Raw genomic sequence first — 25,069 nt, 5'->3', positions numbered from 1 at the left:
GAGCTTTGTGTCTATCAATGCTCGCTTTGAACCGAAAATCAGTGGAATTACATAATCCACGCCGACTGCCTCAGGTGCACCAGTACCCATGGTCACTTTTGCAGATATCAGATCGGCTTTGTTGAGAGTGAACCCACTCAAGCAATGTCAAAGACTCCCTGGCCATGTCATCAGAACCTCTATTCGGGATTTGGAAAACATAAATTCAAAAAATCCAAAAAAAAAATCAATGTAATAGTTCATTATATTTCATAATGATTTGTTTCAGTGCAACTAAAGGAAAAATGTATTAATTATATTTTGTTTATAATTAAATATGTTAATTACATTACTGTGAAAAATATATTTCCATATGAATCTTTTAATTGATCGACATGTTACAGATTATATGCCTCCTTGTCACATCCCCTCAGCTAACAATGAACCATTCTATATTTCCCTATCATTGTGTTATGACCTGTCGTTTTCACACCTCACCCTTCCATATCTCTAGTCTCCCTCTCCCCTGACTCTCAGTCTGAAGAAGGGTCTCGACCCGAAATGTCCAGAGATCTCTCCTGAGATGCTGCCCGTCCCGCTGAGTCACTCCAGCAAATTGTATAGATGCAGTTAATGGGAGGCCTGACAAACATTGGAGATGGGATTCGCAGATTATATTGTAGGATTTAGAAAATGAATGTGGGTCAAGTGGAAGATTGACACTGACATGGGCTGGTTGGGCCAGTTTCTGTGCCATATATTAGAGCTCTTTCAAGATTACAAATTAGATTAAATTGTGGCAGATTACAATTGATGTCCCTGAAAATTGATGTTCAAATATCAGTAAATAAAAAAGACCAAGTACATCCCCTTGTTTCGGAGATGGCTAAAAATAAATTTAAATAATCCAGGGAGGGTGGAAACGGCATCACAAGCACCAACCACAAGTGGCTCAGCCTCTACCCCACGTCATGTGCTCTCTGATGTCTCAGGCGTTCATCAGTAAACAGGGAATCCGGAACAACTTGCAGCCTTTCCGGAGTTTGATTAATTGCGCGATTTCAGGGGCAAATTGTACAGAAAATAAACCAACAAGGGGGAATCTGAGGCGTGAGCAACGGCGCTGCTCGGAGGGTGGAAGAAAACTAGGAGCGAGGCCGAGCAGAGGAGGCTGACCTTGGGCGAGACGACGGCGGCGGCGGCCGGGGAAGCAACTCATCTGATCAGCAGGTGGGTGCCGGCAGAGAGAAAGAAGCAGGCTCACAGCGGCGGCCACATTGCCTCCAGCGGACCAGCAGGCCGTGGACTGGATGCCGTGCGGGTCCCGGCGCCGATCCACGTCGCTCCAGCTCTGGAGGAAAGTCTGGATTCGTTGCTAGGCAGGGCCCGGGGATGGCCATTGCTCCCTGTTGCTATGCTGGGGAATGGGCTTGTTTGTCACTTACAGTACATTACAAATTATTATAGTCACCATAACATGATTTACGGAAGGCTTTTGAAATTCACATTATACAGTACAGATTTCAGAAAATTAAATTAAAACAAAAACGGTAACCTCCTCCAACCTCATCTATTGTATCTGAAGAAGGGTTTCGGCCCGAAACGTTGCCTACTTCCTTCGCTCCTTAGATGCTGCTGCACCCGCTGAGTTTTTCCAGCATTTTTGTGTACCTTCATCTATTGTATCTGCGGTTCCAAGTGTGGACTACTATATAGGGTGATTTCACGAAAGGTCACTGGAGCGTAGATCCGCACCCACGTGACCGAAAATCTCAAGTGGAGGACATGCTAGACATCCGGTACATGTTAGTGGATGGGAAAACATGCACTTTCCCACCTTCATCAAAAGTAAGGCATTATTGACTTACTTTTGATGAAATTCAGCGAGCAAACGCGATAATTCCCGATATTTTGGACCTTTAAATCTCCACGGCAAATGTCCGCTGTTCACTTCTGCTGGATTGGCACCTTCAGCTCCCTCTTTAATTTACCTTAGATTCTATCTTTTTTTTGGACTGGAAATCTAGGTAGCTGTGCCTCACGGTCACCCCGACTGGCACAATAAATTGCAGATCAAAACCTGGCCGTTTTTTATGTTTTTAACGGGTGGGAAAGTGCGTGTTTTCCCATCCACTAACATGTACCGGATGTCTAGCATGTCCTCCACTTGAGATTTTCGGTCACGTGGGTGCGGATCTACGCTCCAGTGACCTTTCGTGAAATCACCCTATAGGGAGGTTTCACGGCAGTCGGGTCACGACCCATGACCCGTACTGTTGCTACGCTACTCCAAGTGGAGTACACACGATGAACTGCAGGCACTTACCATTGTCTCCAGCGTAGCGGGCCCGTTAAAACTCGTTTAAATTGTCAATTTTTGCGCTGTAAATAATTATGGAAATCGGGATAAGCGTGTGAGACATTTAGCCTACTTCAGAATTCCAAAAGTGAGGAGAAATGACGGTAGATAGAAGCGAGAGCTGAAGGGACAACAACAGGCAGAGTGCTTGGCGAACATTGGCCGTTTGCTCACTGCATTTCATCAACTAAGGCATTATTGGGTTTTTTCTTGATTCCTTTGGCATCTAATAAGTTTCAGAAGTGATAAATCTGGTTCTAATTTTTTTAAATCGTCCTTGGTTCCCAAGTGGGTTTTTACATACAAAATGAAAACGCATCTGAAGAAAAATTTACAGCCAGATTTATCACTTCTGAGAATTTTTAGATACCAAAGGAATCAAGAAAAAAAGCAAATAATGCCTTACTTGATGAAATGCAGTGAGCAAACGCGATAATTCCCAATATTTTCAATTCCATTATCTGTACGGCCAATGTTTACCAAGCACTTTAGTGCTGTAGTCCCTTCAGTTCTCGCTTCTCTATACCTTCATTTCGCTTCACGTTTGGAATTCTAAAGTTGGGTACATGTCTCTCGCACGTACCCCGACTCCCACATTTTTTTTTCAGCGCAAAAATTCAACATTTTGGCAGTTTTTAACAGATAGGAAAGTACGCGTTTCTTGTATTAATAACATATACCGGAAGTGACGGATGTCCTCCAGATGGATTTAGCGGCTCTGTGCGTCGAGCCCTATGACCCAGTGACCTTACGTGCAACCCCCCATATCGGCGAGACCAAGCGCAGACTGGGCGATCGTTTCGCTGAACACCTTCATTCAGCCCCTTTGACTCCAGATTGCCCAATACTTTAACTACCTCTCCCATTCCCATACAGACCTTATATGTTGGAAAGACAGCAGATGCTGGTTATTCCTTCTCTCCAGAGATGCTGCCTGTTCCGCTGAGTTACTCCCAACATTGACCTTTCTGTCCTGGGCCTCCTCCACTGTCAGAGTGAGGCCAAACGTAAATTGGAGGAGCAGCACCTCCATTTCGCTTAGGCAGCTTACAACCCAGCGGTATAACTATAGGGTGATTTCACGAAAGGTCACTGGATCATAGATCCTCACCCACGTGACCGCAAAATTTAACTGGGGTACAAACGTCACTTCCAGTACATGTTATTGATGCTAGAAACGCAAACTTTCAAACCTGTTAAAAACCGCGAAAACGGCCCGTTTTTGAGCTGTAAATAACTGTGCCAGTCGGGGTGACCGTGAGACACAGTTATCTTACTTTAGAGTCCAGAAGATAAAGAAAAACGAAGGTAAAGACAAGAGAGCGCTGAAGGGAATATAACAGCGGAAGTTGTTGGCCGTGCAGATATAAAGATCGAAAATATCGGGATTTATCGCGTTTGCTCGCTGCATTTCATCAAAACATCAATAATGCCTTAGGAAGGAATTTAGCTGTAAAGGTTTGAAAGTCCATTTTGTACCCCAGTTAAATTTTGCGGTCACGTGGGTGAGGATCTATGCTCCAGTGACCTTTCGTGAAATCACCCTATTTAGCAATGTTACAAAATTTTGAGATTTAGAAAATCAAGTCTGCAATTTATCCCACCAGATAAAGCATAAAAATAAGTTTAATTTGACACCTAATTCACTTTCACATCTCAAGTAATAAAAAAGTTATGGCCATGTTCATACTCGGAAATTAGCATCTTGTTCCCTATTGATTTTCTATGGACATAACAAAAAAGCTGTGATCATGGACAGTCAAAAGCCCATAACGTTCTTAAAAATGCGCTGGATTTTCAGTGCCCATCAAATTCTGCCCAGAAAAAATACTGCGGGATATAAAGAGTTAGCCCAAAAATGAGCTACTCAATTACTATAGAAAACTTAAATATATTTTTACAGGTGTCTAAATTCAAAATAATTCCGATTTTTTCAACATCAATGTAAAAATAAGGCAGTAAATTACATACCTTTAAGGTGTTTGAACGCGCTTTATAGAAACCCTGGAGCCCTCAAATGCTGCGCGGTGAGGTCCCAAAATGAGCGGGGTTGAGAGAGTGATTTTAATTAAACTACTATAAGAGTATTTAAACTACTATACAAGGCCATAAAAACTAATAATACCTTTTGCGACGGGATCTTTCAGCGATTTTTCGTTAACGATTTACTAGGCTGAATATTTTCGATTGCAACAGCCTTGTAAAAATCGCGTTTTAAACCCGCCCCCTCTAAACAGCGCCAAAATCGCGCACACGGCCTGGGGCAGATTCTCAACAACGATTCAGGTAGGTTTTGCAACATACCTACCCTATTGACTTATCTAACTTCAAGTAACCCTTGCATCTCTCTCCGTCTCCCTCCCTGTCCCCGTCACTGTCTCGATCTCTATCTCCCCCCCCGCCCCACTGTAGTGGTTGTACTAGTTGCACTGTCATCTTGTTGAGGTCCTCTGTCTGTATACGCATGTGTCATCCATCCCACAGCCAACAATGCACTATTGGGTGCCCCACATTTCCTTGATTATTGTTTAAGAAGGAAGGTCTGAAGAAGGGTTTCGGCCTGAAACGTTGCCGTTTTCCTTCGCTCCATAGATGCTGCTGCACCTGCTGAGTTTCTCCACCTTTTTATGTACCTTTCCTTGATTATTGTTGCTTTTTGTATATCTTCCATTCATTTCTGTCTATATCTCTCTTTCCCCTTTCTCCTGATTCTCAGTCTGAAGAAGGGTCTTGACCTGAATTGTCACCTATTCCTTTCCACCAGAGATGCTGCCTGACTCGCTGAGTTACTCCAGCCTTTTGTGTCTGTCTTCAGCAGATTGTAAAATAGTTTTCCTGTCAACTACTATACTCTGAGTGAATGGAATTTTAGCATGCTGAGAGTGATACTGCTTATGTCTTGCATTGGAAAGGTTATGCGAGAGATAATGTTATTAAATGTTCCCCATGCCTGATCAAACCATTCCCTCTTCACAGAAATTTCCTGTCTTTGTTTCCCATTGATTTTAATCATCCTCCCTGGCATAAAAAGAGCAGACAACAGTAGAAATGCTCAAAAGATCATACAATGACTGTTCAAAGAAAATATTCAAAACTAAGATCTTCAGAATGTAAAATGTGCTGAGAAAGAGCAATAGAGGATAGGGAAGGTCTTTGTTATGATGGAACATGAAAGGATTAAGTGATTGTATAGTTCAAACACTTTTTCCAAACAATTTTCAATAGCCTAACAGCTCTAAACCCGCTAACTAAAATGAAAGTCAAAGTTACTAAAAGTGTTGGATACAAAATACTGGAGGAATTTAGCGGGACAGGCATCTCTGGAGAGAAGGAATGGGTGACATTTCGGGTCGAAGCCTTTCTTTAGTCTGTGTCTATCTTCGATTTAAACCAGCATCTGTACTTCTTTCCTACACATTTTGTTTACTAAAAGTGTTGTTTTCAGCTGCTATTTTTGTCCTCAATGAATCAGAAGAGCTGTAAAAAATGTAGACCCTATTTGAGTGTTAGATCAGATCTTTTTACTTAAGACTATCTTTTTTTATCACTATACTTAAAACGGTGATTTTGCTAGGTTTTCAATCCTTTGGTGTTCGCAATGTGAGCTCTTCACCAAATGGGTATAATGCTGGAAATTTAAATTAAAAGCAATAAATGCTTTAAATACACATCAAAAGAGCAAATCTGTGCAGTTTATGTTTAATATTAATAACTTGAATTAATAACTTGAAATGGTATCCCCATTTCAGTCTTCAAATCAGTCAGATTCTGTTTAGTATTTGCATTTTCTCCCTTAATTTGAAATTGGTATGCTTTGCATGTTAAGAGAGCATGAACAATGCACTACTTTGTGCAAGGAAACCATTTCTTGGTTATAAGTGTTTGTTGCTGTTGCCATCAATTTCAGATTTACATATTATCCATGTTCCAGAGTGGCTGCAATAGATAATAGAAGGATTCTAATGTCAAATATTTGTTGAGCAAATATTAGTTGAACAATAGTATAGAAAATTTGGTCTGTGCATGTGTGGAGCATAATTATAGTTCAGTGAAGATCCTTAACCAAATAGCAAAAGTATTATTTATTAAAAAGTAATCTGAACTAAGTGATTGTATTACAATTTTGCATCACTAAGCAATTATGGGCTTATGTATACATAAAACAATATATCGTGTGAATTGTGATATAAATTGAGATTATAACTAGGGCCAGCCCTAAACACACAGGTAATTAAGTCACCATATGATTCTGGTCGGAATTGCAGGTATCAAATATTAACATTTGAAATGGATTAGTGTTATAGAACTGAATGCATTATTTTGGGGGTAGTCTGTTGTCTGTGTTGTTTCAGTGAGCAGATTGAGTAGTTACTTCCAAATCAGAATGTATTTTCTTGTTTTTACCTATTTGACATTAAATAAAATGTGGGAAAATTGAACACATTTTGTAATTGAACAACTTGGAGTTTCCTTTTTTTTTGGTGAAAATAGAGAGATCAATGGCAAAGGCAATAAAGGCAATGGCTGTAATGGGAGATTTTAATTTTCTTACAAACTGAGATACAGAAAATATCATAAAGACAGTTAATTTCTGGAGTGTATGGAGTGGAATTTCCTGAAATAGTGGCCTGATTCTTAGCCTCTCAAAAGTGGTAGGTTGGTGTCGGGTCAAAAGTTAAAATAAAAAATGTGAACACAAGTGAGTTTGCCTGCTAGTTTTACAGATATGGTACAAGAGATGGATGACCAACGCATTCAAAAGAAGTGATTATTCATTTGTATATGATGAAGAGGCTGTTGTCTTAATTTTAACAGCTATTTTACAACTGACTGGGTTTCCTAGATCTGGGAGAGCCATTGAAGCTGATGTACAGGGAGCTTTAAAAATCTTTAGCCCCACTATACCTCTGGTCATTCTTATTCCTGTAAGGCAATATATTATTTCCGAGATGAAGTACACAAAACCAAATGCTGTCCTTCTTAGGGTTGCTACGAGTCAAAATACATTCCCCCTCATTTGTATTCCATCCTCTTTTTAATTTGAAAAATGTTCTGTTCATGAACCTCGAGTCATTTTACAGAAGTTCCATTACAGTTCCTCAACATTTACTATTAATATATTCTAATTTGTCTTTCATCGATTCGAAGTTTATGACACCTGATTTACCGCAGCCTTGCTCACTGGCTTAATAGATTCTGTTCATTTCTAACTTTCTGCTCCAATCTGAGCAACTTATTAGCCGACTGTTGCTTTGAAAAGATACTGTCCACTGGATCCTACTTTTTTTTGTGTTTGTGTAATTCTTAATTGTGTCTCCTGTGTAATTTGTTACATAACTACTTATGTGAAGTTTTTACATTTAGAGATAGATGTATGGATTCTTTGAGTCTGAAGCACAGATTCAGTCTGAAGAAGGGTCTCGACCCAAAACGTCACCTATTTCTTCTCCAGAGATGCTGTCTGACCCGCTGAGTTACTCCAGCTTTTAGTGTCTATCTTCTTTGAGTATTCGTGCTTTCTGTGAGTTTATGCGTTAGTAAACTGGGGTGAATTATTATATCATTAATTTATTTCTCAACCCATTGAAGATGCCATATTTTAAACCTACATTCCTCAAATCAGGTTATTTTGTGGTGTCTATACGATGTTTCTTCACTTTCAGGATACCTATTCGAGTTTGATGCACATCACTAATTCTAATACAACCTACTCCCTTGTTGGTTTTGAAACAAAATATTTTACATATGTTCTAGAAAACTGTTGTCATTGGAGTTCACATGATGACCAAAATCACTCATTGTAGGCGTAATGTTTTTGCTATTTGTTTCTCCAGTTTCTAGTTACTCTGTTGCACCTGTGCCACAATCAGTAATTGGGAGACAACCTTCACTAGACATGTTCATTCTTTGCAATTCCTGCTCATTGAAAATATAGCATTTTCAATCGGGTTTCTGGATTTTCTTGCTTCTTCTTCTTCTTGCATGTGGCGTGCACAGCCTAAAGTTGTAGGGCAACTTGTTCTATTTGATTGTGCATGCCGGGTTGATTGCATTAGTCAAAACAGCACGGACCACGTGAAGGTTGCAATCTTCTACCCTGATTTTCTTGCACTCAAAAGCATTCATAGAATTTAACTTTTTGAAATTGATTGGAGTTTAGGTTATATATCAACTTTAATATCCTATGTTGAATATGGGTATCAAGCAGGGCATCAGGATGAAAAAGAGACAATTTAAAAGAGATGTAAAATGCAGCTGGAACTATTCCAAATTTTCATTTTTATTAACCTACTTAAACACAAGCTTGAAAAAATGATGCTGTTTGTGAGCACAAATAACTGAACCATTTGTATAATATTTAATGGTAGACACAAAATGCTGGAGTAACTCAGCCGGTGAGGCAGCATCTCTGGAGAGAAGGAATGGGCGACGTTTCGGGTCGAGACCCTTCTTCAGACTGATGTCAGGGAAGGGGGCGGGACGAAGACAGAATGTAGTTGTAGACAGTAAGACTAGTGGGAGAACTGGGAAGGGGATGGAGAGGGAAAGCAAGGGCTATCTGAAGTTAGAGAAGTCAATGTTCATACCGCTGGGGTGTAAACTACCCAAGCGAAATATGAGGTGCTGTTCATCCAATTTGCACTGGGCTTCACTCTGAAGAGAATGGTTCAGAGGATTGACAGTATAGAAACATAGCTCTAGTTGCAATTCTTAAATGCTTGCAAAGTGAAATTGTTCACCTCATCATTTAAAAAATGGTGGCTAAATTGTACTTGTCAGAATTACAATGTGCAAAGTTGGAAACTGCTGCAAGTAAGAATTTCATTGTTCCATTTTGGAACATATGATAAAACACTCTTGAATCTCTAGAGGAATGGGGAGTCCATGTACGGGGGGGAACCCCCCCCTGACCTGACCATCTCGGTGTAACCCCATGCTACCTGCTCCGTGGTCGGATAGTCGGTGACTAAACTGTCTCCCCCACCTGGTTTGCCAGGTGAGGAGGGGGCTGTGGAACCACAGCAGGACCAAAAACATGACCTGTCAAAGGGCAGATGAGCTCCTAGCGAGCCAACAGTAGAAGTTGCGATCATTGTCGTACATAGCATTGTAAGGCACTGCGCCCATTGATGTTTTCAACAATGATAATGATGTATAATCATGTCTCTATGCTACCTTCCCACATTAGCCCCATATCCCTTGTATCTAAAACATCGCTTTTTTGAACATACTAAGTGAGTATACCCAAGGAAATTGTTTTGAACAAGCCAGAGTTTGTGATAACTATAGATAGACACACCAAAGGTAGACATTAGACTGGAGTAACGCAGCGGGACAGGCAGCATCTCTAGATAGAAGGAATGGGTGACGTTTCGGGTCGAGACCCTTTTCAGATTGAGAGAGAGAGGAGAGAGGGAGACAGACTGGTCGGAGAACTAAGATAATTATATATGTGGCACTGGTACGAAATTTTCAAAAACGAAAGCTGTGAATTTCAAGCCAACTGTAACTTCACTGAATTTTATTTGATTTTCAGCAATTGTGATTGATCATTGTATATTTTTCTTTAAATCCTCTCAACAGAGCACATTGACTATCTCTTAACAATTCTCCCAGCTGGAAATAAATGATATGCAAGGTGAAATGTCAAATATTGATGGGTTACCGTTATCAAGAGAAATGCAGGATCTACAGAATCGATTTAATACGATGATGCACACTATCAACAGCAACTCAAAGGTATGGTTTCTTTCATGTTAGTTATAATCACTCTGGACTGTTCAAGCTGCACATGGTGCATGTATCACCCTAAATAGTAAATACATTATGCTATGGAACATTTTATGGCATGAAGTAAGCAAGTAAAGAGGGAAGAAGATTAGACTTTATTGCCTTCCATCACAGTGAGGAATGTGGGGAATTTGCTGTGGTGGATGTTTATGTGAACTTTTATGTAGTTTTGTGTCTTGTTACTTTTTTTTAGTATGGCTGTATGGTAATTTGAATATCACTGTACCTTAATTGGTACACGTGACAATAAAAGGCCTTTGAAACCTTTGAAGCAATTGTTAGCAAGGCAAGATTTTAACACAATAATTCTATTTACAATCATTAGAACATTTGCTGTAAGGCATTCCTATTCGAAACATTGTCGCTTTAGAGTTATGAGGGCCGTTGAATGCAAATAATACTTTTGTAAAAAAGGATGATTCATTATTACAGAATTTTAATTACTTTATTTTAAATAATACACAAATGATACTGTAATATTAAGGAGTATAGATGTCTTTAAAAATATACCTTTATTTTAGTCTGAAGAAGGGTTTTGGCCCGAAAAGTTGCCTATTTCCTTCGCTCCATAGATGCTGCTACACCTGCTGAGTTTCTCCAGCTTTTTTGTGTACCTTACCTTTATTTTAAGTTGGTTTTGTAGCCTGGATGGAAAGTTGTTTTGAACATGCCAGAGCTTGCATTTCTTGAGTACTGCTGTAGATACTTGGTCATTGAAAGAGATGAATAAATAATTAATATTTGATTGTCAAACACAAACCACATTGCATTCATTTTCTAATGGCCTAATTTAGTACTGATGTGTTAATATAGAAGCATATGAAATGGAATTAAATATGCTTTTGTGAGTGAAAGTCAACCAGATGCTGTGGAACTGTAATTTTTTTTAAATACTGTATGTCCAATCTTGCTCTAGCTGAATTTAAACCTGTAAAATCTTATTGTCATAATTCAGTACCACATAAATCTACCATTTTGTTTGTTAATAATTGGAATTTAACTTGTTCAGAACATAGAACAGTACAGCATAAGAATAAGCCACTCGACTAACTATTTCTGTGCCGAACATAATGCCAAGACCATCTTATTTACCTGTGCATAATCCACATCCCTCCATTCCATGTGCCTACATATTAGGCATGTGCCGTGAGTAATTACTCGGGGTAGGCGCTAGGCAGTCAATCGACTAAAAAAAATTGTGAAACCCATGCATGCGCAGAAAATCGTAAAAACTGTACATGCGCATTGAGCGTGAGACTCACGCATTTCACAAAATTCTCATGCTCTCACGCTGATCACAGAATTTCTCACACTCAAAAATCTGCGGGTGCTGAAAGTTCAAAATAAAGCAAAAATTGTTTTAGAGGTGAGTAAAAACCATGAGGGAAATATCAGGTGAATGCATAGTCTTTTTCCCAGGTTATGTGATTCAAGAACTAGAGGGCATTGGTTTAAAGCAGGGCTGTCAAACTACAGACCAGCCGGGTGATTTTGGGGGGGGAAAAAAAGTTTTGTTTCTCCCATGCAAATGGTGCGATAGGTGAGACACGGCGGTGGTCCCAGCACCAATCCCCCTCCCTCTTCCCCCCTGAGGCACGGCACACACCTCCCACCCTCACCTCCAGCGGCTCTATGTCAGTCGGCCGCCCTGTCCACACCCCATGGAGTTTTAACCCCGGCCCGGAGTCAGGAGCGGACCGAGTTGGTGCCGTCTCCGGAGCCTACTATGGGAGGGGGAACACACCCTGGAAGAACATCCAACTGCAGCTACAGTTCCTTAACACGGGCCATACGCACCTGCAGGTGTAGTCCTCATGGGCACTGGAAATCCCTCTGACTTCTAACATCCTGTAGGAGGATACCGTACGATTTTGCCTGCCATTTCTATGACACCAAAAACCTAGGAAAAATGACAAAGAAAAACAGAGCTGCCATTACCCTTTGCTCAGCCCTCTCACCAAAGCCTTTTGCACTGCTCATTGGATAAAGTCGCTTAAATGAATTAGGAATGTCATACTGAACTCTAAGTTAGAATAGTGTGGCGTCACTTCAAATTCATGGTCCTCCGCCAATGAGTTCCGCTTCGTGATGTTTTTCATTGGTTGGAGCCTGTACACCACGAATTAAAATGACTTGCTTTTGCACATCTTCAGTAAATTGCGTTATGGTCTATTCAAATATAATATTGAAGAGAAAGGGGAGTAAAATGTTAATGTGTCCTTGGATCCAAAGTTGATGCAAGATTTATTCAGAAATTACAGTACAAAAAAGGGAGTAAAATGCCAATGTGTCCTTTCAGCACAGCTGACCAATACTCAGGAAAATGAAAAGTTGCTGAAAGGAACGGGGGAATACTTAAAACTAATTTGGGAAATGCCTTTTCTGGTGGTGTATGTAGATTAGATTTATGGAAGGATAAAACAATGGGGGAAATTATCATTTTTCCTTCAATCTTTATTATGTCTGTTTTATCACTTTGTAAATAAGAGATAAATTGTTTCCAGTTTTTTTGGCACATTAAATTAAATTGGAATCTATTAACATAATCTCAATGACTTTATCGTGCTGTGTTTGATTTGTAGGTTGCTGCCTTCATGAACTCCTCTTTGGGCCAGTACCTGGATGACCATCCTTTCCTTGCCTTATTACTGCTTGTTTTTACCATAATGTCAGCTGTTCCAGTTGGCTTGTTCCTGATCTTTGCAGTTGTTACATCCCTTTTGGCCTGCATTGGTTTCATTGTCATGGAAGGTACTGAAAGCACCAAAACATTTTTTGTATAACATTTGTTTGTGAAAGTAGTTTATAACTATCACACATGTAGGTTAATGGATTTAAACAAAATGGCCCTGGAATTTGTCCACTGCCAGATCGCAGTCCATACTTTTTCCCCAGGTATAAGGGAACAGAACAAGTTGATCATTTACATTGATCGTGTCTTTTGAGGCACAGCCACTTTGAGTAAGTCAGTCTTGCGCATTGTATCCTGAGATCGGACCCTGCAACCTCCCTATGGCCTTCAATAGCTTGCAGGCTGTCAGGCACTTTTTAACCGTTCTGACCAAGACATTTGGAAATTATTCCAATTAAAATAATTTGTATGTAATAAATACTAACAATTAAGAATGCTAAAATAAATTAAGCACATTGCTTTCTCCACATTGTCGGCAGCCGCAGAATGTGAGTGCCTTCTCTGGTGTAAAGTTGAGGGATGGATGTAAAGTATATCTGGACCCTCACTTCATCTTGTTACTGTTTCACTGGTAGCTGAATGTAGACTGGCCTCAACAGCTGCAGTCAGACATTCAACTTTCAATTCATCTTGGATATCCTCAAACTTCCTGAGATGCAAACAGTTGAAAGTCAGCAGGTCCCTTCAAAACCACTAACTGCCAAGCTGGCATGATTCATCCCATTTCAAATACAAATAAACTTTCAGAACTCTCTCTGGGGAAGGGTCTCAACCTGAAATGTAGACTATCCCTCTACAGTGTGCTGCCTGACCTGCGGAGTTCCTCCAGCTCTTCCTTGAACAGAGACCTAATCAGTTCCCCTCAACTACCACTCTCCTCCACCTGGCGAAACGTGTCCTCACTCTTAACAACTTTTTTGATTCTTCTCACTCTGTACGTTAAAGGTGTAGCCACGGGCACTCACATGGCCCCAGCTATGCCTGCCTTTTTGTTGGTTAAGTTGAACACAGCTTGTTACAAATGCTTCTCGGCACCTTTCCCCAACTCATTCTCCACGGTATCAGAGTTTCCCCCTGCACCTGTGCAGAACTTGTTGATTTCACCAACTTTACTACTAACTTCCACCCTGCCTTCAAATTCACTTGGACTATCTGTGACACCTCACTCCCCTTTTTCGATCTCTCTGTCTCCTTTACAGAGAACAGACTCTGTATTGACCTCTGATACAAACCCACTGATTCCCAGTTACCTTAACTTTATCTCCTCCCACCATGCTTCTTGGATGCCATCCTTTATTCTCAAGTTCTCTGTCTCCACCACATCTGCTTCCCAATTGAGGCTTTCCACTCTAGGACATTTCAGATGTTCTCTTTCTTCAGTAAATGCGGTTCCCCCCGCCCCCCCCCGCTGTCATAGATGGATCCCTTACATGTGATTCTCTATGTCCTGCAATTCTATTCACGATCCCTTCAGACAGAACAAGGATAGAGTTCTTCTGGCCCTCGCCTTTCACTCCACTAGCCTCCACATCCAATACACCATTTCCACCACCTTCAACGTGATCTCATCACCAGCCACATATTCCCATCCCTAACGCTTTCAATGGAGACATTACTTTAGCAACTTCTTGGAATGCTCTTCCCCATCCCACCGATTTCCCCTGCAACCATAGAGGATCTACTACTTGTCCATACCCCTCTTCTCTTCTGTCTAGGGACCCTAGCAGCCCTTCCAGGTGAGAAGGTTTATGTTCACCACTTCAAACCTTGTCTACAGTATTCGGTGCTACCGATGTATCCTCCTATACATCAGCGAGGCCAAGCATAGCCTAGGTGACTGTTCTGCTGAACACTGGCACTCTATCCACCAAGGCTTGCTGGATCTCCTGGTTGCTAACCATATTAACTTCCTTCCCCTTCCCATACTGACCTTTCCATCCTTGTTCTCCTCCATTTGCCAGAGTAAGGCCACACACAAACTGAAGGCCTCCCTGCCCCCCTTCTTTTCTCTTCCCTTCCCTTCATTCTGAAGCACATCCATTTCTTGTACTATCAATCACCCTATTCATTTTCCCTATTCTATCCCCGTTCCCCATTTCCCTTTCCTCCCCCCCCTCTTTACCTTCCCCTCCAGCTATACATTTCACTCTTTTTCTATTTAAATTTCTTTTTTGTCTCCTTTTCACCTCCATCCTTTTGTCAATTACTCCACCCATCTGTGAATCAAACCCCCTATCACTTGCTAGGGTTTGTACTGCCACCATCTCTTCCAGCTTCCACCCCCCCCCCCCCCCAACCCCTACTTCCTAGGTCTGAAAAAGGGGCTTGAAACATTTTCTATCCACTTTGTCCACCAATCCTTCCTGACCCACTGGGTTCGTCCAGCAGTGTTTTATTTTGCTCACATTCCAGCATCTGTAGTCTTTTTTGTCATCACTTTCAGACCTATGTGTTCTTTTATTCTTTAATAATTTAGTGATTGTTTTGAAATTTAATCAATAAAAACAAAGGAATTTACATGGATCAGTATGTATATGTTGAGGCAATGAATGAGCTTTCATCATGATAAATGCACACCATCTTCAACTATTCACATATTCAATTGTGCTGCAGCAAGTAAGAATTTCATTGTCCCATCCGGGACATATGACAATAAAACACTCGTGAACTACTTAAAGCGAAGATACCTGGTAGCAGAGCCTCGTTATGTTTGTTTTATTTTTCCTGCAGTTTGGCATCCATTGTTTAGCATTGTATGTTAAGATTCAAATGTTTGAATTGATTTTGATAAAAAACGTAAATAACTTAATTGAAATGTAGAAACTCCAAGATACAACGTCAATATTATTTCATTTCAAGTTCACAGCTAGACATTGTAATATGGAGTCTGTGTTTTATTGCACAGTATGTTTTAACAATCAAGGTAGCATCTAGTGTGGCATGTTAATATTTTGACGAGACAAACACCAGAGCAGCTTTCCATATACGATAAATTATCTAGTTTTGATTTTTAAAAGCTTTATAAAGATTTTTTAATCATTTCACTGGCATGATATTTTAGCAAAAATAACAAATTATAATTTAGATGTAATAACATCTACAAATTAGAAAAATACAAAACCTTATCTATTTGGTCTCCAATACTGATTGCTCGCAATGATAAAAATAAGTTTGTTTCTCGCATTTGTTTTACTTGTGCTCCAGGCCTGATGCTGTCAATTGGTGGAGTGGTCCTCCTTTGTTTTCTATGCGGGATGGTTCTCATTTCATTGGCCATCTCTTCTCTTCTGGCTATTTGTTATTTTACTTTTTCCACAACAATGAATTATTATCACAATGCAAGGTAAGAACATTTCATTGATATTTAAAATGTCATTACATTTTCATGAAGGAATTTAACATTCATTATTAGAAGAGAGAACTAATTACAGAATTAAGCTAATTGTAGAAATAGGTTTTCTTGGGTACTATTAATTTTAAGCAACTACAATGTTTCATTGTGGCTTTAACAGGTACCCAGTTGTAATATGGTTGTGAAAATCCCTTTGTTTCTCTGGAGGTGTCATGCATTGATATTTTCAGATCACATCTCTGCCAGAAGAAGGAATGTTTTCCCATTGTTATTTCTTTGTTAATGTTGGTAGAAATAGGGCTGGTATATTTAGTGTGAAAATTATAACAGCTTTTATATATTCTTAAAACCTAAGGAACAAAGTCAAATTTTCCTTTTGGTATCTCTCATTTCCCATATTTCCTTATGATAAGAATGATAGTAATTGACCTAATGAGTCTAAGCAGCGGCGAGTGCAATCCCGTTGATCCCATTTCTACTACAGGTGCACAACCTTTTATCCGACAGCCTTGGGACCAGACACGTTTCGTAATTTGGAATTTGACGGTCTTCGGAATGGAAATTTTTTAGCGTAGATTTTAATGGCTGGCTCAGTGGTAGAGTGCCCGGCTCATATCCGCAAGGTCGCGAGTTTGCGCCTTGATCCCGGAAGTTCCTCGGTCGCGTGTTTGAGTCTTCAGTGTCGTTTTTTTCTTGCAGAATAAATGTCTGTATGAAATGCAGTGTGTTGAATGAATTCCTGAATTTGTAAATGTGACCGCAGCATTGAATCACCTCCCGCACTCATGTCACCCTAGCGGGGCTACATGCCCTAAGGCGGCCTAAGGCGACATTTTCACACTCTTATATCCGTGTGCAGCAGAGGCGCCAAACGTGAGCTTTGGTGTGCAGACGACATCCTGGGAAAAATGTCCGGTTTCTTCCAGGTAGGCGATATGATTTAGTTCCCTTTTCTTCCAGGGACCGACCCGAGGTTCCACTGCCACCTCTGCGGGCCACCCTCGGTGAACGCTCACTCAACTTTGTCTTGGGATTCCTACTCTCCCACGCAATGTACCCTCCCCTCTTTTATGAATGGGGATATAGTTCCCCTTTCGTCGAGGACCAACCGGAGGTTCCGCTGTCACCTCTGTGGGCCGCCCTCGGTGAACGTCCGTGAATATTGTCTCCCTGTCCCCGGGATAGTAGGGGGCGATCAAACAGCACAATACCCCCCTCCCCCTCCCCCCCCCCCCCCCAAGTCCAGAGGAATCCGCTCCCCGATGGGCCGCTACGGCGACAAGTGGCAGTTCGCCCACAGCCCGAGAACAAGACGCACCTTGCGCGCCAGCAGCAGCTGCCCCTCTGGAGTTGGAACGGGGCTGGACTGGAGTTGCTGATCTGGGATCTCCGTGCTTGCAGTGGGCCTGGGGGTCGGTGTCCCGATGAGGGGGCACAGCTCGGGCTGTGGGCGAACTGCCACTTGTCGCCGTAGCGGCCCATCGGGGAGCGGCTTCTGGCGGTCCCGATGTCTCCCGCTAGTTTGCAGTTTTCCTCTGGAGTTGGAGCGGGGCTGGGGTGCTGCTGGCTGTGGGTCTCTGGGATCTCCGTGCTTGCAGTGGGCCTGGGGGTAGGTGTCCCGTTGGTCCTGACGTCTCCGGTGACTGGCACTAGCTCCGACGTGAAGACAGTGCAAAGCCCCCGCGCCAGTGCAATGGGCGGGGAGCTGGAGAGGGGAGGGAAGGGGTCACACACATGGCCAGGAAGCAGAGGGGTGTAGGTGGGGTGAAACTGAAGGGAGCGACAATCTCTGCTGCTCCCTGCCCGCTGAGTTAAAACGTTCCCACGCAAGACTCACGATACACTGTGTACCGTGAGTCTACCGTGGGAACGTTTTAACTCAGAGGGCAGACAGCAGCATATTGTCAATTATTAACCCTCCCGCGCAATAGACCCTCACCTTCTCTTTTATGAATGGGGATTTAGTTCCCCTTTCTTCGAGGACCGACCGGAGGTTCCGCTGTCACCTCTGCGGGCCGCCCTCCGTGAACGTTTTCAAGGACCTTTTTTCAAGGACTGAAACAATGTCGCTATTCGGAGGTTTTCGTTATTTGGATCTTCGGACCGACCGGCACCTGTTTAATTAACGCTGTCACTGTCTGCGGGCCGCCCTAATTGAAATCTCCCTGTCACTGGGATTCTTCCACATGTCAAACATCAACCTCCTCCCCCCCCCCCCCTCCCCCCCCCCCCCCCCCCCCCCCCCCCCCCCCCCAATGCCCCGCTACGACAATTCTTCTGCCACTCATCCTCAGTGGAGGCAATTTACAATGTATAATTAAGCTTCGAGTACATCTTTGAGATGCGGCAGGAAATAGTTTGTTGGAGGAAACCCATACAGAGTGGTGAATCTCTGGAACTCTCTGCCCAGCGAGGGTAGTTGAGGCCAGTTCATTGGCTATATTTTAAGAGGGAGTTAGATGTGGCCCTTGTGGCTAAGGGGATCAGGGGTATGGAGAGAAGGCAGGTACGGGATACTGAGTTGGATGATCAGCCATGATCATATTGAATGGCGAATGGTGCAGGCTCGAAGGGCCGAATGGCCTACTCCTGCACCTAATTTCTGTTTCTATACAGTCACAGAGAGAACATTCGAGCTCCACATAGCACCAGAGGTCAGAATTGAACTCGGGTTGCTGGACTTACTGTGCCCTCCATAATGTTTGGGACAAAGACCCATCATTTATTTATTTGCCTCTGTACTCCACAATTTGAGATTTGTAATAGAAAAAATAAGTGCATTGTCAGATTTTATTAAAGGGTATTTTTATACATTTTGGTTTCACCATGTAGAAATTACAGCTGTGTTTGGGACACATGGCTTCACAGACGTTTATAATTGCTCAGGTGTGTTTAAATGCCTCCTTAATGCAGGTATAGGGGGGTTCCACGTAAGGTCACTGGGTCATAGGGCTTGATGCACGGAGCCGCTCAATCCATCTGGAGGACATCCGTAACTTCAGGTATATGTTATTAATGCAAGAAACGTGTACTTTCTTACCTGTTAAAAAAACGCCAAAATGTTGAATTTTTGCGCTGAAAAAAATTGTGGAAGGCGGGGTAAGTGTGAGAGACATGTACCCAACTTTAGAATTCCAAAAGTGAAGCGAAATGAAGGTATAGAGAAGAGAGAGCTGAGGGACAACAGCAGCTAAAGTGCTTGGTAAACATTGGCCGTGCAGATATTGGAATTGAAAATATTGGGAATTATCGCGTTTGCTCACTGCATTTCATCAACAGTAAGGCATTATTTGTGTTTTTTCTTGATTCCTTTGGTATCTTAAAAAGTCTCAGAAGTGATAAATCTGGCTGTAAATTTTTCTTCAGATGCGTTTTCATTTTGTATGTAAAAACCCACTTGAGAACCATGGGCGATTTTAAAATTTTACAGCCAGATTTATCACTTCTGAAACTTTTTAGATGCCAAAGGAATCAAGAAAAAACACAAATAATGCCTTAGTTGATGAAATGCAGTGAGCAAACGGCCAATGTTTGCCAAGCACTCTGGCTGCTGTTGTCCCTTCAGCTCTCGCTTCTATCTACCATCATTTCTCCTCACTTTTGGAATTCTGAAGTAGGCTAAATGTCTCACAGGTTTATCCCGATTTCCATAATTATTTACAGCGCAAAAAGTGAAATTTTCGGCGGGTTTTAACGGGCCCGCTACGCTGGAAACAATGGTAAGTGCCTACCTGCAGTTCATCGCATGTACTCCATTTGGAGTAGCGTAGCAACAGTACGGGCCATGGGTCGTGACCCGACTGCCGAGAAACCTCCCTATAAGAGAGCTCTCAGCACCTAGTCTTTCCTCCAGTCTTTCCATCGCCTTTGGAAACTTTTATTGCTGTTTATCAACATGAGGACCAAAGTTGTGCCAATGAAAGTCAAAGAAACCATTATGAGACTGAGAAACAAGAATAAAACTGTTAGAGACATCAGCCAAACCTTAGGCTTACCAAAATCAACTGTTTGGAACATCAGTAAGACGAAAGAGAGCACTGGTGAGCTTACTAATCGCGAAGGGACAGGCAGGCCATGGAAGACATCCACAGCTGATGGCAGAAGAATTCCCTCTATAATAAATAAAGAAAAATCTCCAAACACCTGTCAGACAGATCAGAAACACTCTTCAGGTGTGGATTTGTCAATGACCACTGCCTGCAGAAGACATCATGAACAGAAATTCAGTGGCTACACTGCAACATGCAAACCACTCAAAAATAGGATGGCCAGCTTATAGTTTGCCAAGAAGTACTTCAAAGAGCAACCACGGTTCCGGTAAAAGGTCTTGTGGACAGATGAGATGAAGATTAACATACCAGAGTGATGGCAACAGCAAAGTATGGAGGAGAGAAGGAACTGCCCAAGATCCAAAGCATACCACCTCATCTGTGAAACACGGTGGTGGGGATGTTATGGCCTGGGCATGTATGGCTGCTGAAGATACTGGCTCACTTATCTTCATTTATGATACAACTGCTGCTGGTACTAGCATAATGAATTCTGAAGTGTATAGACACACCCTATCTGCTCAAGTTCAAATGCCTCAAAACTCATTGGCTGGCAGTTCATTCTACAGTAAGACAATGATCTCAAACATACTGCTAAAGCATTTAAGTAGTTTTTCAAAGCTAAAAAATAGTCAATTCTTGAGTGGCCAAGTCAACCACCCAATCTGAACCCAATTGAGCATGCCTTTTATATGCTGAAGAGAAAACTGAAGGAGACTTGCACCCTAAACAAGCATAAGCTAAAGATGGCTGCAATACAGGCCTGGCAGAGCATCACCAGAGAAGACATCCAACTGGTGAAGTCCATGAATTGCAGACTTCAAGCAGTCATTGCATGCAAAGGAATGCAACAAAATATTAAACATGACTACTTTCATTTACATGACATTGCTGTGTCCCAAACATTATGGTGCCTGGAAATGGGGGGGACTATGTATAAACACTGCTGTAATTTCTACATGGTGAAACCAAAATATATTAAAATGGCCTCTATTAAAATCTGACATGTGATTTTTCTATTACAAATCTCAAATTGTGGCGTGCAGTGGCAAATAAATAAATGATGGGTGTTTGTCCCAAACATTATTGAGGGCACTGTATCTTGCAGCAGCACGATTGCTCAGCTACATTATTAGTCAATAGCAATATAAGGCTCCAACAGCTTGACAGGAGAATGAAAAAAATAGTCAGGTTGTAAATCAGGTTTGCTATTTCACTGCCACCCATTTTGTACTATTATCCCAAGAACAACTTTGACTGGGTGAGAAAAAGTCAGAAATTTTAATTTTAAAAGCAGAAGACATCCGAATTTGATCTATTGAATGGGACTGTTTAGGGTCAGATTGAGATCCAATACCTAATTTATATGCTTAAAAACAACCAAAATACTTTAGCAAGGACAGGTAAATATTATACATTGAAAATTATTTTGTATGACGAGTTCAATGTTGTAAATTGCACATTCATCCTATTATCTATATTTCTGCTCTGTAATGCATGAAGAAGTTAATAATGGAGAAGTCTACAGTGATAGTCATTGAATGTCAGGGCTAGGTGCCTGGGTACTCTTTTGATGGTGGTCACATATGATACTATAGTGGCACAAATGTTTCCTGCCACATTAGTTTATATCAAGATGTTGTTGGACACACATATGAAGCATTTCACAATTATCAGTGAATATCCCTGCTTCTGATTTTGGAATGGAAGTTGGGACATTAATGAAGCAACGGAAGATGGCCGGGCCCAGGACACTGCCCTGAGGGACTCCTGCAGTGCTGTCCAAGGACTGGGTTCATTGACTTTCATCAACTAGAGTAGTTTTCTAACCATTAAAATGTTTTCCCCTTGATGCATATTGACACTATGCCACCAGTCAAATTCTGACTTACTATCAAGGGCAGGCAACTTCTTCTTGCATCTGGCATTCAGCTGTTTGCAATGAGGTCATGAGCCAAGTGAGATTCGATTCATGTAAAAAAAAAAGACAATGTACTGGAGTAACTCAGTGGGTCAGGCTGCATCGCTGGAGAACACGGATAGGAGACGTTTCGGATCCAGAGATGGCGAAGTCCCGACCCGAAACATCGCCTATCTGTTCTCCAGAGATACTGCCTGACTGAGTTACTCTAGCACTTTGTGTTTTATTTTGTGAACCAGCACTGCAGTTTCACGTGTCTTCAATTCATAGCACATTGCCTTTTATCACCATTCTAATTCAGAAATTAGGCAATTACTGAATTTAACAACAATACTACTGTTCAGTTCAGTTCAAAACTTGCATAATTCTATGCTTTTATAACCAATGTTAATTGGGAAAATGCTGGAAGCAATCAGCTGATCAATCAGAAACGGGCAAAGCTGATATTTAGGTTAACTTCAGGTAAGAAATGTTAATCATCTTTACATGGATGCTTTTTGACCCATTGAGTATTTTTTTGGTTTTTATATCATCTTTGACAGTAACATAACTTTTAAGTATTGAGATAAAGTCAACATGTTTGCAATTGAGGGAAATAAGGATTTGTTCTATACCTCATGCTGAAAACATTCATATGTTGTAGATTTATCTATAAAGCATTTATATTGTATAAAGCAGCACACTTAAGGATATTCTTTCTTTTTACTAAGCACTGCAAGTAAGAAAGAAGAAACCATCAGCCCTTCTGCAAACATGTGTCCAGGCAATACTGAATCGAAATCCACTAAGGTGGAATAGATATGAATACACAATTTTTGCATTAACTATTTATGAAAAGCAATTCTATTTTTCTTTATGAAGAGGGCTCTTTATGCATTGGAATAATATTGCAATTTTGTTAACATCTCAAGCAGTTATGTTTAGTTTTATCATTTTTGTCCAGTTTAATACTGCTGCTTTATATTAATATTTTAAACTGTTATTCCATTGAAATCAGTAGCAAAAATTCCACTAATTTGCTGTACAATAGTTTGAAACAAGTGGCAAACTGATATATAAAGAGGTGAAACTGATGAAAACGGGACCAGACCAGTACAGTACAGACCAGTAGGTCCTGTTGTCTGCTTAGTTTAAAGAGGCTACAAAATGAATGAGAAATCCAACATTAGTGAGGAATGCAATTCTGAGTTGGTGGAGATTGCATTTCAATTTCTATGTACCTAATCTCACATTGGGCCTTATGATCATTTTGTAATATTCTCTGTAAAAAGCAGAATTCATAAAATGTTTTTGACTGACATTAATACTTCAAGTTTATTTGTAATGCAATAGTTAACAAACCTATTGTTTATATAACCTTTATTTTAATATAACTTGGAATTAAAGTTGCAGAGTGAATAATAGTAATTTACCTATAACTGTAAAATTTATTTGAAACCATGAATTTCATGTTACCTCTAGCAAAGAATTTTTTATAATTAAATTTGAAAAATTTCAAAAACGAGTATCGTTTGTCATGTTCTTGAAGTTGCATTAAACTCATAAAAGCATAAAGAGTTAGATTCTGGCCATTGTTCCAAATATCTTTCAACAAAATATCATGGAAAGACAAGAGACTGCCCTTCAGCACTGTTTTTGTTGATTGAGATTCCAGCATTTGCAATCTCTCTGGAAAACGAGAAGGATGGGTTACTTAAAATTTGAGAATTCAATATTTGTGCCACTGGGTTGTAGGCTACCTATGTGGAATACAAAATGCTGTTCTTCTGTTTGTGTGTAGACTCACTCTGGCAATGGACAGAGTGGTCGGTGTGAGAAGGGGAGTTATGTGTTTATTTGCACTTTATCAGTTTAATTATTCATGTGTGTATATATTTATTCAATGGTATATGGACACACTTATCTGTTCAGTATTCGTGCCTACTATGTTCTGGTCTGCTAAAGCAAAGCAAGAATTTCATTGTCCTATCAGGGACACACGACAATAAAACTCTCTTGAACTCTTGAACCTCTTAAAATGCCCTGCAACCAGGACCTACATCATGCTTTGGTAAGTTTTCCAAAAGAAATGTGAATGCAATAATAGCTTTTACTTTTTAGGGATTGTTATCATGGTATCAATTGTTTACACGGTGTAGCAGTGCAGGGATTAGGTTTAATGGGAAGGATATTCAAAAGGGGCTGAATGCAGACAAGCAACGAGCTAGTTTTGCATGTGACTGGAATTTAAATGAAAAGTTATGTTGAATAATAGTAAGATTAAACGAGAACTTACCAGTTCGAAGTTTGATCTGTATTTTATGAGGAGTTACGATGAGGGATTACGTGACGAACCAGTCCAGCACGCATGCACAACATACTTCAAAGCAGCGGTGTGGAATCACAGGAAACACAATAATTGAAATAAACATAGTAAAGAAAAGGAGAACTAAGATACCAGATGATCTCTATAATTGAGGGTGGGAGCAGAGGGCACGTAATTCCTCATCGTAACTCCTCATAAAATACAGATCAAACTTCGAACTGGTAAATTCTCGTTTAATCTTACTATTTTACTATTTTACTTCGGACTCACGTGAGATTTTAAAGCTCTGTGATTTAAAACCATGTAACAGTTCATACTTCACTCGCTGCCGAAGTCATTCAAGGGAGGAAGTATGTTATCGTAATCAACCATGAATCTGTTTGTAAAACAATAATGGTATTTATTAAACAATAACAAAAATAAAAATGCTCCCCCGGGCTTAAATTATATATTTGCAGATTCTAAAACTCTTTCTGCAAACAATACAGGTTCTGCCAGCGGCTTATTGTAGAACGTTTGGAACGTTTTCTCCATGGACCACCCCGCTGTAGCCAGGATGTGGTCCATTGGCACGTCCATCCTCTTAGCCGCCGATGTGGATGCTGCCCTGGTGGAGTGAGA

The 25,069-nt window shown here is 40.9% G+C and overlaps 1 protein-coding gene across 1 annotated transcript; it reads left to right on the top strand.

The window, feature by feature from the left end:
* Positions 1 to 925: 925 nt before the first annotated feature.
* LOC129707064 (lipid droplet assembly factor 1-A-like) lies at positions 926 to 23,647 on the top strand. Its single transcript, XM_055651832.1, has 5 exons — positions 926 to 1,209; positions 9,923 to 10,078; positions 12,712 to 12,880; positions 16,026 to 16,164; positions 22,854 to 23,647. The coding sequence occupies exons 2-5, from the start codon at positions 9,971 to 9,973 to the stop codon at positions 22,939 to 22,941; spliced, it is 504 nt and encodes a 167-aa protein (XP_055507807.1). The 5' UTR covers positions 926 to 1,209; positions 9,923 to 9,970; the 3' UTR covers positions 22,942 to 23,647.
* The last annotated feature ends 1,422 nt before the right edge of the window (positions 23,648 to 25,069 follow it).

Source organism: Leucoraja erinacea, chromosome 20 (genome assembly GCF_028641065.1).
Source record: "Leucoraja erinacea ecotype New England chromosome 20, Leri_hhj_1, whole genome shotgun sequence".
NCBI lineage: Eukaryota > Metazoa > Chordata > Chondrichthyes > Rajiformes > Rajidae > Leucoraja > Leucoraja erinaceus.
The sequence above is the reverse complement of the archived record's forward strand: the minus strand, read 5'-3'. Positions and strand labels throughout refer to the sequence as shown.